Raw genomic sequence first — 14,971 nt, forward strand, 5'->3', positions numbered from 1 at the left:
GATCGGTTTGTGCGAGAAACCGAACAGTATTTATATAATTTTTTACCTCTAATACACCACTATGTCCAACTGCCTTCAGCATCCGGTTGGTGAGGTCTGAATGCACTCTGATGCCAGAAGTGATGTCTCGCGCTCATTGACATATACACGCGAGAGATCACTTCCGCCATCAGAGCGTGTTTTCAGACCTCACCAACTCAAGGCAGTTGGACATAGTGTGAGATCAAATTGTTGACAGGGATGTGATCTGATTTAACTGGAGTAGTTATAAACATGACATTCATTATGTGAATGCTTGGCTAAAGAGATGCGTCTTTAATCTAGATTTAAACTGGGTGAGCGAGTCTGAGCTCCGAACATTATCAGGAAGGCTATTCCAGAGTTTAGGAGCCAAATGTGAAAACGCTTTCCCTCCTTTAGTGGACTTAGATATCCTAGGAACAACCAGAAGTCTAGAGTTTTGTGATCTTAAAGAGCGTGAAGGATTGTAGGGCGATAGAAGAACGGTTAAATACACATGAGCTAAACCGTTTAGAGCCTTATAGGCCAGTAGCAATACTTTATAATCGATACAGAACTTAATAGGTAACCAGTGTAGAGATTATAACATTGGTGTTATCCCTGCAAACAAGCCTGCACTGGCCCTTTACGGGCCCACTTAGGGCTGTCAGCGCAGGGCCCCTGAGAATTTGCTCATTGGCAAAATGTTGGCCTCTTAGTTTTGGCCCTGAACAGGCAGCCTTCACTTAGCCTCCAGGAAGCCTTAGTGCTGTTTTATTGAAAATAATAAAGTTTGAAGTCACCGTTATGGAGGTAAGCGCTTGCTTTAGTTGGGCTCTTGACCCTTGATTTCTTTACTGTAATGTTTCTCTGGCTGCTGTAATTGTGTGTTTCTGAAGCACATTTCTTATAACAAAAGTTATAAGAAGAAAAACTGATCTGATGATTCAGTTATCATATAGTGATCTGATCTCTGAGAATATTATTTAAAAGTTTCTGTTGTAATGTCAATAAAACAGTGTTAAGGCTGTTTTCATGATTTGTTGTAAATGATAAAACAACATTTTCATCCTGATGAATTCTGTGTTTCAGGGGTTTCTAGTGCTGATTGGGGTGTGAGTTACAGTCCTTCACACATCTGTGCACTAAAGAACTCATCAGTGATAATGAACTGCACTTATACATACCCTACTGGATATCAGATCAAGAAAGTGTTCTGGACCAAAACAGAAAATAAAAATGACGAAGAAGAGTATCCAGATCTGTCTGAGGACCCTGAATACAGTCAGAGGCTTCAGTATCTGGGAGATAAACAGCAGAACTGCACCATCAGACTGAGTCATGTGACACTGAAGGATGAACACATGTACTATTTCAGATTCACCACTGATATAACAGAAGGAAAATGGCTTGGTAAACCTGGAGTGATTCTTACTGTCACAGGTGACTTTCATGAGGTTTCTCTCTTCTTCTGTGCATTATGTTGAATAATAATCAGTGTATGACAGCAGCACTAGATATAGGGTAGGTACAACCGGACTAAAGGTGCATTTGACTTTATTCTCGTTTAAACCACTAGATGGCACAAACATTCAGCTCAGCGCTTTTCTCAACAACTGCTTTTGATGAAGCTCATGGAAATTTGTCTGATCCTTTACGCAATCACGGACAGCAACGCAAAGTTGATTTGGCGCTAATTTGATCTAATGTTTAAGGGTTTTTTTTTTTGTTTTTGTTAAATGTGAAAAGCACATTTTTCTTAAAGGAATAGTTCACTTTCAAATAAAAATTTCCTGATAATTTAATCACCCCCATGTCATCCAAGATGTCCATGTCCTTCTTTCTTCAGTCGAAAAGAAATTAAGGTTTTTAATGAAAACATTCCAGGATTATTCTCCTTATAGTGGATCACAAGTGCTTCCACCAGAACGTGATTCCGTATTCTTCAAAAAGCTTACGCTAAATGTCCTACGCCTTCCCTATTCAACTTACGGAAAAAACGGAACTGCCGCCGCGTTCGTTCCGTAAGTTGAATAAGGAAGGCGTAGGACATTCAGCGTAAGCTTTTTGAAGAATACGAAATTGCGTTCTGGTGGAAGCACTTGTGATGCGATCATTTGTGCCTATAAAGCATATACATTTTGATTTTTTTTTTTTTAGAAAAAAGACCTTAATTTCTTTTCGACTGAAGAAAGAAGGACATGGTCATCTTGGATAACATGGGGGTGAGTAAATTTTTATTTGAAAGTGGACTAATCCTTTAAGGTGTGCCTTTAGCCCCGTTGTACCGTGTGTGTTGTGTTCAGATCTTCAGGTGAAGTCTCCTGAGAGAGTGACAGAGGGAGATTCAGTCCGTCTGACATGTAAAAGCAGCTGCACTCTGACTGACAGAGCAACATTCATCTGGTACAGAAACTCACAGCCATTAACTGAGAGAAGAGACAGAAACAATGAACTCCTGCTGCAGTCAGTCAGAAGAGAGGATGCAGGCAGATATAGCTGTGCTGTACACGGACACAATCACACCTCTCCTGCTGTTGAGCTCAATGTCATGTGTAAATATAGACTCATTTGTTCCTTTTAAAAACTGGAGATTTTTTTTTTTTTTTTAAATGAGATGATTTAATGATGCAATTTTTGTCACTTTTAGATCCTCCAAAGAGCGTCTCAGTGTCCATCAGTCCATCTGGTGAAATAGTGTCAGGAGATTCAGTGACTCTGAACTGCAGCAGTGATTCAAACCCTCCTGCTCTGAACTTCAGCTGGTTCAAAGGAGGAACGTTTGTAGGATCTGGAAGAATCTACAACATCTCAAAGATCAGGTCTGATGACAGTGGAGAATACAAGTGCAGATCCAGAAATAAACATGGAGAGAAATACTCTGATGCTGTGACTTTAAATGTCATGTGTGAGTTAATGATCATCTGCATATTGTTCATATATAAATTCATAATTTTCTATTATTTATTTATTATTTGTCTGTTATTAGATCCTCCCAGGAATGTCTCAGTGTTCGTAACTGGATCTGGTGAAATAGTGTCAGGAGATTCAGTGACTCTGATCTGCAGCAGTGATTCAAACCCTCCTGCTCTGAACTTCAGCTGGTTTAAGGAGAATGAAAGCTCAGCTGTTGGATCTGGACAGAGTTTCAGTGCACTACAGAGTGGACGCTTCTACTGTCAGGCTCACAATCAACATGGATCTCAGAGATCAGACGCTGTAACTGTCACAGGTGAAGCTTTTATTAACACACTCCTGTATCTTCACATCATTCATCAGTTTGGAGAGTTAATCATGATGATCTTCCTCTTTCAGTTCATCATGGTGCTGGTAGGAATGTGATTGTGATCGCAGCAACATCTGGAGGATTATTCATCATCATCATCATCATCATCACCATCCTGTTTATAATGTGAGCTCAAGAACAAAAAATCCTGCAGTGATTGTATAAGTACAGTTTTGGTCTGATGTGGAAGAAAATGGCTCATTTGTTTTTATTAGATTATTTAAAAAAAAAATATATATATATATATATATATATATATATATATATTATATATTATATATATATATATATATATATATATATATATTACATTAATATAAATGTATATATATTTATATTAATGTAATACATTTGTCCATATGCTGTTAATGTCTGTCATAACAGAAAGAAACGAAGGAGTGATAAAACTGAAGATCTCACAGTGACACAGGTAAATCATCCAGACACACGACTTTACAGAAGCAGAAAATCAATCGATCAGCCGTTATCTGTGTTTCAGACTGTAACTGTACCGACTGATGGGAAACTAACATTATCATTGTCTTTATTAACACAATCCAGAAAAAAACATTCATAAATTAATATTTCTCTCTTTATACCAGTGATTCTCAAACTGGCAGTGTGATTGTTTCACTTAAAACACTCCTTCTGTTCTTTTCTTCTCCTACAATCAAGTGTGAATCAGTGAAATATTTCAGAAATACTGATCTGATGTAGCACCTGATCTGGAAAGTTTGAGACAATCTGCTCTAGACTGAGAATCTACACTTCAGATCAAACTGATTTACATGTTTTAATTAATAATTACTTCTTTTCTTGCATTTCTGATGCGTCACAGAGAGATTCAGTCCATGACGAGCCTATTTCTGAACCGGATTCAGCCAATGACGCTCCGTATGCCAGTGTGAAACCAAAGAGATTCGGAGGAAAAACTCCTGAATCCAGAGATACTGAGGAGATCCAGTACGCAACTGTCCAACATCACAGAAAGAAAGAGACGGAGAGAGTAGAGGAGAATGAATGTCAGTATGATGATATAAGAGTTCATCAGGCTGATGCTGCCGTGAGGTGAGAAAAAAACAACTTAACCAGCACATTCAGATCATATCGCCTGTAACATTGTTGTGTTTCTTTTTCTTTTGTGTTTTTAGGCGATCAACTGTTCAAACTGTGGAAGACGCATCAGTGATCTACAGCAGCGTCAAATGAGTGACAGACCGTCATGAAGCCTGTGTTCAGACATCAATCTGGACTGCTGGGAAATGGAGGATTGAATAGTTGTGCAATAATTTACCCATCTGTTCGAACCACAACCAATACAAACAGGTTCAACACCAATACCCACATTAAGACTTATTTGTTCTCTTTGACTCTTTGTCTGTTTCTTCTGTATTTAATGTGTGTGTGTGTGTGTGTGTGTGTTAATGGTTTCTTTTTAAGTTTGAATATAATCATGTTTTAATATATGGTGTATTATATGTTTTGGTCTATATTATATGTAATATTTTGGTCAGTATTTTTGGTCTTCAGTTTTGGAAACTTAGAAATCAAAAATATACTTTAGCGAATGTCAGTTATACATTTATGTAAATAAGAATATGCAGTTTGTAACTCTTTGCATAACAATATTACATTTATTAAATAATAAAGAATGTTTTGACATAAGCTAAAGAAAACAATCCAGTGATATCTGTACTGCTTATCAATATTGAAATGCATAAAGTTTTTTATTTTTATGTGTATATGTATTTTATTTATTTATGTATTGTGTATTTTATGAAGAGTTTCTTCTTCATGTTTTACCTTGTATGTTTTTTATAACTAGGGCCAATGCTTCAATAAACCTGATTATAAACCTCATGCAGTTTACAGCTGTAATGTCTCTGTGTCTGCTGGTTACACTGGTAGGACCTCTAGTGGTTGATGACAAACCGATCTTTCAAATATCGTGCAAAAAGTTTAAAAGCAGAAAGGGAATTTGTACCATCCCTTAAAACTGAGTGCTCTGTGAGTTGTTTATGGTAATAAAATGATTTTTTTTTAAAAAATAGGTCCTCTAACATTTATGGTATCAAATCCCCCTGATGAAAGGAAATGTGTTTTAGATCAAAATAAAACACGTGTGTACCACCAGCAGTACAAAGTATTCAAATTACTAAGCAACCACTGACAGGAATAAGACAAAATAGGTATCATTTTAAAGCTTAGAAACTCGACTTTTTCATATATATATAACCACAACTCTTAAAGGGATAGTTCACCGAAAAATTAAAATTACACCATGATTTACTCACCCTCAAGCCATCCTAGGTGTATATGTCATTCTTCTTTCAGATGAATACATTCGGAGTTATATTAAATAATGTCCAGGGTAATCCATGCTTTTTAATGGAAGTGGATGGTGGCCCAAAATTTGAAGTCCAAAAAATTGCACCCATCCATTATAAAAGAAGTCCACATGGCTCCAGGGGGTTAATAGAGACCTTCTGAAGCAAATGCAATTCGTTTGTGTAAGAAAAATATCCATATTTAAAACTTTATAAACTGTAATCTCTAGCTTCCTCTAACCGAGAGAGTGGCGTCCCAGCTTATGATGTAGGACGCAGGCGCAGCGTGAGCTGGTGACATATGCGAAAGCACAGAGGAGAGAGCAAAACAAAATACCGGTCACAAATTAAAAGTACAAAACTAGGATTTGTAAAGAAAATGTTGGAGGATCTCAATATACGCCAAGAGGAGACTGAATTTTTTGCTCAGCCATATTTGTTTAAACTAGAATACTGACCAGGAACTCCGGGAGATGGAGGAGGGTGCAGGAGCAGCGGCACAAACAACAGAATTGAGATGGGGAGCTCATGACCCCTTATTTACGCTGCATGCGTTTGCAGCATCTGACTTGACGCCTATCTTTAGCAAAGCAGCAAGCGCTTCTGAAACGTGCCGCGGTGCGGCTGGTGTAAACACAAGCACTGACTAGATTGGCCACGGATCAGCTCCGGTAGCCGCGTCGCAGCCGTAACACGCCACCGTGGTGGTGCTCATGCGGGATATGTGAAGCTATACCAACAGAGGTTGAGAGTGCTTGCTGTCACGAATGGGCGATTGGAATACCACCTTTAGAAGTTTTTGATGCTGCCGGACTGAGCACTGCTGTGTAACACACTATGAAGGCTTTATGCCTTTGTTGAGCCAAAAGTAGCATTCTCCTTACCTCGTATAAACTGGACGCGTTGACCAAGGCCTGAAGGACCTGCTGGTACACTGTCTGTGGAGTAAGTATTTTTTTGTGTGTGTGTAAATATTATGTTGTTATAGGTGTGGGCTAGCTGTATTCACTCTATGCATTTGTTTTACAGTCAAGTTGGTGGAATACCGAGTTGTGCTAGTTTTAAATGTTAAACTGCATGTAGAGATTAAAAAAAATAATAATTTAAAACAACTTTACAACAGTTACATGAGCGATTACTTAAAAACTTTATATAGCAATCATATTACAGTATTTGTTGAATATATACCTCATTTGGCTGAAACAACAGCGCAGGTGTAGGCACAGCTAACAATTTCAGAAGTCATCTTGTACTTCCACTGTTCTCTGCTTAGTGTATCCTCGGAGCGGAAATGTTGACTGCACAGCACGCGTTTATATAATTTTTCCACGGGTGTATTTACATACCAGCGAATCGCTCAGGATCTTTTACAGGGAATTTATCAAATAGTGCATCTCCCTTTGATGTTGGCGCATGTAATCACAAGACTTTAGCTTTGTTGAAGCAACCTGGATATTCACAAGAAATCACCATTTTAACTCTAATAAAATGTAGAGTATAGCAGGGGCGTTTCCTCCGAGGAGGCAAGGGAGGCAGCGATTACTAACGGAAGTGAAGGACGTCGCATCATTTGAATATCAATTCTGATTGGTCAGTTTGGTAATGAGAGAAGTTTATGAGGTCAGCCTCCTCTGGCATTTGTTAAGTAATTAAACCTCGTCTGGGCTTCAAAATATGTGTCTAAGTTCCGCACTTTAGTAAGTAAATCATCTATCTGATCACCTGCTTGCCTCTCATGGACGTCACTGTTGTGCAGAAGCATTAATCACGTGACACAGGAATGAAAGATGTCCAGTAGGGGGCGACAGACAAAAGAGGACAAAGAGTTTCTCTTTCTGAATGCAAAAACGTCAACTAACCTTCACAATAGGTGTGAAATATCCAGCAGAACATCTGGTTACTCAATCCTGTTCTCTAAACGTCTTCATAGTAAATATATTTAAATTAACTTAAAGAAAAAGATCATTTTGTTTCTTTAATTAGGTTTAGTTCAGTGATGTTGTTCTCATGTTGAGGGAGGGACACTGATATTTTCAGCACTGGTCATTAATAAACAGTGTTAACCACAGAAAGTCCTTCACTGTGAAGATAAAGTGCATGAGTTAATGCAGTCAGTCATTTGGTTGCTGTTGATCTGATGAGCTTCAACACGGTAAGACAAACACATTCATACTTAAATAAAAACTGATGATTATTTCTATAGATGAAGCTCATATAACACATGATTCCTGACATGAGAAATATCTTCTGTACATCTAATGATCAGTTCATTTACACACACTGATGTTGAGCATTAATAATCTTCAGATGTTCAAAGATCTTACTAACACTAAGAGCTGTTTAGAGTGATGAACATACACTGTTTATGAGTATATGAGTGATGATTTATAATGTATTATAGATATATTTTATGCTGATGTTGGTCAGAATGGCTCCTCGTCTTCCTCTGATCTTTCTGCTCATGATTCACGGTGAGTCTCTGTTTCATTCACATTAGAAACAATCTGTTTTTATTTAATTTTATTTCAAAGACTCCATAATGAGTGATTAATGAGCAGTTTTCTGTTTTGTTGATGTATTTTCTTTTGAAACAGGAAGTTAGGCTGTTTAGCACCAGATCATCAATATTTTGGTCCATAAATTAATGAAAATGAACTAAAAATTGTAAAACACATTTATTTGTAATTTGTTGCATTATTTAATAGAGCAACATGTTGTTCATGGCGGATTTTTACTGTCGTGGTTCTTTGCACTGTTTTCACACGTCTGTCTCTTTTCATTTCCGCTTTTCTGCAACACTCTCCTTCAAAGCTGATGAAGTAAATCACACTGAGATCCTTTAATGGATTTTAAGAAGATTAGCCTGTATTTTTTTTCTGTAACGAGGCATCATTTTCATGTAATAAAATAATTCATATGCATTTCTAAGTTTTCAGGGTCTGATGTAACTGATAAAACAACATTTTCATCTTGATGAATTCTGTGTTTCAGGGGTTTCTAGTGCTGATTGGGGTGTGAGTTACAGTCCTTCACACATCTGTGCACTAAAGGACTCATCAGTGATAATGAGCTGCACTTATACATACCCTACTGGATATTGGATCATGAAAGTGTTCTGGACCAAAGGCACTGTAATAAAGGGTGTTGAGGCTCCAGATCTGTCTAAGGACCCTGAATACAGTCAGAGGCTTCAGTATCTGGGAGATAAACAGCAGAACTGCACCATCAGACTGAGTCATGTGACACTGAAGGATTCACACAAGTACTATTTCAGATTCACTACTATTATAACTGAAGGAAGATGGACTGGTGATCCAGGAGTGACTCTTGCTGTCACAGGTGACTTTCATGAGGTTTCTCTCTTCTTCTGTGCATTATGTTGAATAATAATCAGTGTATGACAGCAGCACTAGATATAATGTGTGTGTTGTGTTCAGATCTTCAGGTGGAGTCTCCTGAGAGAGTGACAGAGGGAGATTCAGTCCGTCTGACATGTAAAAGCAGCTGCACTCTGACTGACAGAGCAACATTCATCTGGTACAGAAACTCACAGCCATTAACTGAGAGAAGAGACAGAAACAATGAACTCCTGCTGCAGTCAGTCAGAAGAGAGGATGCAGGCAGATATAGCTGTGCTGTACACGGACACAATCACACCTCTCCTGCTGTTGAGCTCAATGTCATGTGTGAGTACAGATTCATTTGTTCTTTTCAAAATGTATTGAGTTTATGTTTAGAACTGCACTTTCATTTGTCTGTTTTAGATCCTCCAAAGAACGTCTCAGTGTTGATAAACGGATCTGGTGAAATAGTGTCAGGAGATTTAGTGACTCTGAACTGCAGCAGTGATTCAAACCCTCCTGCTCTGAACTTCAGCTGGTTTAAAGGAGGAACGTTTGTAGGATCTGGAAGAATCTACAGCATCTCAGAGATCAGCTCTGATGACAGTGGAGAATACAAGTGCAGATCCATCAATGAACATGGAGAGAAATACTCTGATGCTGTGACTTTAAACGTCATGTGTGAGTTAATGATGATTCAAATTAATGGATTAACAATCGCAAAACATTAATATACACTTTCTTTGGTCTATTTTAGACCCACCCAGGAACGTCTCAGTGTTGATAAATGGATCTGGTGAAATAGTGTCAGGAGATTCAGTGACTCTGATCTGCAGCAGTGATTCAAACCCTCCTGCTCTGAACTTCAGATGGTTTAAGGAGAATGAAAGCTCAGCTGTTGGATCTGGACAGAGTTTCAGTGCACTACAGAGTGGACGCTTCTACTGTCAGGCTCACAATCAACATGGATCTCAGAGATCAGACGCTGTAACTGTCACAGGTGAAGCTTTTATTAACACACTCCTGTATCTTCACATCATTCATCAGTTTGGAGAGTTAATCATGATGATCTTCCTCTTTCAGTTCATCATGGTGCTGGTAGGAATGTGATTGTGATCGCAGCAACATCTGGAGGATTATTCATCATCATCATCCTGTTTATAATGTGAGCTCAATTTAAAAATAAATAAATAAATAAAAAAAACTGCAGTGATTGTATATGTTCAGTTTTAGTTTAATGTAGAAGGAAATGGCTCCCTTATGTTTGATTATTAAGAATTGTTAAAAATAGTACATATATTTATTATTAATTCGAAATATTTGTCCATATGATGTTAAAGGATTAGTTCACTTTCAAATAAAAATTTCCTGATCATTTACTCACCCCCATGCCATCCAAGATGTCCATGTCCTTCTTTCTTCAGTTGAAAAGAAATGAAGGTTTTTGATGAAAACATTCCAGGATTATTCTCCTTATAGTGAACTTCAATTGACCCCAAACAGTTGAAGGTCAAAATGACAGTTTCAGTGCAGCTTCAAAGGGCTTTAATCGATACCAGACGAGGAATAAGGCTCTTATCTAATGAAATGATCTGTCATTTTCAAGAATACGGAAGGCGGAATGGCAAAGCACTTGCAAGGCGATCATTTGTGCCTATAAAGCATATACATTTGTATTTTTTTTTAAGAAAATGGCGATGGTTTTGCTAGATAAGACCCTTATTCCTCGTCTGGTATCGTTTAAAGCCCTTTGAAGCTGCACTGAAACTGTAATTTTGACCTTCAACCGTTTAGAGTCCATTGAAGTCCATTATAAGGAGAATAACCCTGGAATTTTTTCATCAAAAACCTTAATTTCTTTTCGACTGAAGAAAGAAGAACATGGACATCTTGGATGACGTGGGGGTGAGTAAATGATCAGGAAATTTTTATTTGAAAGTTGATTAATCCTTTAATGTCTGTCATTATAACAGAAAGAAACGCAGGAGTGATAAAACTGAAGATCTCACAGTGACACAGGTAAATCATCCAGACACACGACTTTACAGAAGCAGAAAATCAATCGATCAGCCGTTATCGGTGTTTCAGACTGTAACTGTACTGATGGGAAACTAAAATTATCAATGTCTTTATTAAAGCGCCCCTATTATGCTACTTGAAAGGTTCCTAATTTTGTTTAGTAGGTCTCCTACAACAGGTTTACATGCATCAAAGGTCAAAAAACACTCATTTTCTCATAATATACATTGCTCATCATCACATTTTTCAATGATTCTCAGACGATTTGTCGGATGAATCAGTCAATTCAATTCAATTCAATTCAGATAGCTTTATTGGCATGACAAAAAAATACATTTTGTATTGCCAAAGCATTTAACCAATATAGGAAAAATATTTAGAACAACAGAACATCTGAGTAAAGCCTATGTAGAAAAAATAATAAACTAAATAAAAATAATTTTAGTAACAAAATAATAAAATAAATAATTATTAAAAAAAATAATAAATAAAACAGATTATAATACAGAAATCATGTAACAACTGAACTTAGAATTTAAACATTATATACATTATATACATGTGTGTAGATCTAATGGGGGTGTGTTTGCTGGCTGTTTGTTTATTTCTGGTTGTCCCTCAGGAGATGGCAAGATGCTACAAATCTTGCAGCTATGTTGGAACATTTGGTTTCTTCTCCAAGAATGTAACAAAGTTTTTGGGTTGGGCTACAGGTGTAAAATTGGGGAAATATTTTATTAATTTTGGGGTAGTAGTGGTCTCTGATTTCTTGGTATTTTGGGCATTCTGTGAGGAAGTGCAGCTCCGTCTCTGTCACTGCTAGGATGCAGTGCGAGCAGAGTCTGTCCTCACGGGAGAGCCAGGTCTGTCTCTCTGAATCCCTCCTTTCTGCAAGCCTGCTCTGCTCTGATTGACCAGAAGGTCCAGTCTGTTGTGATTGGTCTGCCGCTTACAGCTCTGGAGGCTTCCTAAAGCGATTGTACACACTGTAAAGACAGTAACGATGGTATTGATTTTACCCTATCAATCCAAGCATGAGTCTGATGATGAAATATTGGAAGAATTAGTTATTCAACCCGATTTGAGCAGGACGTTTCTCAGTGATACGCTACTCAGTTTGACTTACAATATGTTGCAACTGTAATTCCTCTCCATCAGCATTAACAAGTGTATGTCCATCAACAAACCAATGTATATATTTCTAATATATTGCGGTGCACATGTGGGAACTGTATTATTAACAGTATTAATGACAGTGCATACGTTAGCCGAGCACTAACATAAATGACTGCTGTAACATTAAAGTTTGTAATACAAATCTTGCTCCATCCTTTATCATTACTCAAAGTAGTAAGAACGAAAGACAGTCTGTATTAATGGACACAGTTTTAGGTAATAGTGGCCCACAGCTGATTAGCAGAAGTATTTCACTGAGACAGTAATGAGTTCGCCGGAGACATGCACAATATAGATAAAACACAAAACTATGTATTTTGAACACTCAGTATAAAATACACCAATAATTAATCACACTTACAGTTTGTGATTCTGAGGAGCAAGTTGGTCCAAATAAAGCAGGTTCTGTCCCATCTTTAACCACTGATTCTTCACAGCCTCACACATTGGAAGTGAAAATAAACCGAATTTCCTTTCACAGCAGAGTTTTGTCGACATGTTATCCACATGAACACGCTACAGCGTTTGGGGGTTCAAGCTTTTGCAGGATGTCCACGCAGAACGTAGATGAGCATTATGCTAATGTGTTAACTTGTGACGTATGAACTTCGAAGATTCAAATTACAAATGACTCGTTTAAATGGTTCAGAGTCGACTCTTTCTTTTGAGAGACAATAACTTTATTTTTAATGCACTTTCAGCTGTATAACTTTGCAGACTGTTTACATTCACATACAGCTACACACTGCATGAAAGGTCATTTTCAAAAATCCAAATTAGGGGCACTTTAACACAATCCAGCAAAAACTTTCACAAACTGATATTTTCCTCTCTTTAGACCAATGCATATCAAACTCTGTGTGAAGCGCGCTCATGTGGTATTACACATGAAGAAAATTTTATATAAAGATTTCTTTTAAATAATTTAATTTTTAATAAGAAAAATAATATTTTGATGTAGATGGTTGTGACGGCGTCCCATGAAAAAACCCTTCACTTTGAACATTGTCAGGGATCTTTTTTTCTTGTATTTTTTATAGTGTTTCTATAAAAACGTGTATATTCCTAAATTTATCATTGACCGTATTTTTAATTTTATATATTTATTATTGTAATATTTTGTGATGTAAGTCCTTCTGTCTCTCCTGTAGGTCTCTGATCCCAATGAAGACACATATACAGCTCTTGAGCTCAAGTCCATGACCTCTGACCTGTACGACACACTCACAGTAAGTGAGACGTCACAGTCAGATGATCCATCACAGATGATCACATGACCGATCTCTCGCTCTCTTTCACACAGACGGTTCATCCCAGAGCTCCTGAAGACTCCTGCAGGACTCTCGATCCTCAGAGCTTTTCTAAACATGAGAATCCATCAGTGAGTGTCTGAACCTGCAGCTCTTCTCAATATAATCAATAAAACTCTCTTCAGCACTAGTGTGATTGTTTTGTGGATCTCGTGAAAGGTTTTATAATGTTGTTGATGAACTTCAGTCAGTCTTTCTTCATCTTATTGTTTGTTCAGATCAGCAGGAAGATGCTGCAGTAAGAGGCGGAGCATGAAGGAACCAATCCTGAGCTCTGTGGGCGGAGCCACATTTGATTGACAGGGATCATCAGTGCTGAGTCACTAAAGTCGTTTATTTCTTTATAGTTGAAGAAACATGATGTAACAGAGGAATTAAATGAAAGTAAAAAGCTGGTGAATTGTCACTGTGTAAAAATTTATAAACATAAATGCTAAAATTAAGGGGTCATTTACACGACATGACTAAAAACTGAAAACATTTTATGAGATTTGGCCGTTCATTTACAGGACAATGATGTTTTGGGGTACTGAAAATGCAAACTTTTGAAAACGGGTTTCAAAGTGCACGTTTTTGAAAACGATATTTTTATCATCTCCATGTGTTACGTGTTCAGTCTATAGGCGTGTAATGTTTCTTTACAAAGCGACATCGCCAACTGGCCAGGCATGAGTAACACTGCATTTTTAATTGTTTTTGTGGTTCTGTGTGAACAGGAAAAAACAAACAAAAAACAAAAGAAAAACGTATCAGTTTGTAGTACATCGCTGTCGTGTAACCGTGAGTCAGAGTGATGTTCAGTGGTGGATACTAGATGTCTTCACGGGTCGACTTAGATCTGAAAACCAGAGATCTGACCAGAGACTTGAGAGGATTCGGGTCCAAAACTTTGACGATGGCCTCAGATACGGTTCGGTCTCATATAGGAGCCTCGGGTCTCGGGTAATTTAAAACACATGTGCTTTTACAGAATGGACCCAGGAAGACCTGAATTATTTTAAAATATGCCATAATCATTTCAGGTGTTTAACAATATTTTATTAATTAAAACAAATACATATTAAATCATTCTATGACAACGTTATTATCCCCGTTCTTCTGTCAGTATGTGCTTCTGTGTAAATGAACAAACCCTCCAGGATACCGCCGCGCTCCACATAAACTGTAGGAATACCCGAGGATGAGTGTGGGGATTTGCTTCCTAATACTAACATAAATATTAATTTCCTTGTCATTTGAGGAGAAACATAACGCTTATGAGCGGTAAATCTGCTTGGAAGTGCTCGTCCAAGAAAAACGATGTACTGTTGCCAGATCGATTACAGAATAAACCATCTAAATGCTGATCAACTAAATCAAATTAACAAAAATTAAACCACAACTGTATATTTTCATGTTTTTCCTCAAAACAACTTGTGAAAACCCACAAAAAAAAAAAAAAACAAACATATTCTCCTACATCTTAGACTTACACAAAGTCTGCTATAGGCTACAGTATCTGGCAACATGGGT

The 14,971-nt window shown here is 37.5% G+C and overlaps 1 protein-coding gene across 1 annotated transcript in view; it reads left to right on the forward strand.

Annotated features, from left to right (window-relative positions):
- The window catches only part of LOC127515784 (B-cell receptor CD22-like), a 224,895-nt gene that overhangs the window by 131,624 nt on the left and 78,300 nt on the right, over positions 1 to 14,971 (forward strand). Inside the window, exons 4-5 of the mRNA XM_051899841.1 lie at positions 9,051 to 9,299; positions 9,378 to 9,635. Coding sequence (XP_051755801.1) covers positions 9,051 to 9,299; positions 9,378 to 9,635 — 507 coding nt within the window. The remainder of the gene's footprint in view (positions 1 to 9,050; positions 9,300 to 9,377; positions 9,636 to 14,971) is intronic.

The sequence above is a fragment of the Ctenopharyngodon idella genome, chromosome 1 (assembly GCF_019924925.1).
Source record: "Ctenopharyngodon idella isolate HZGC_01 chromosome 1, HZGC01, whole genome shotgun sequence".
In the NCBI taxonomy this organism is placed as follows: Eukaryota; Metazoa; Chordata; class Actinopteri; order Cypriniformes; family Xenocyprididae; genus Ctenopharyngodon; species Ctenopharyngodon idella.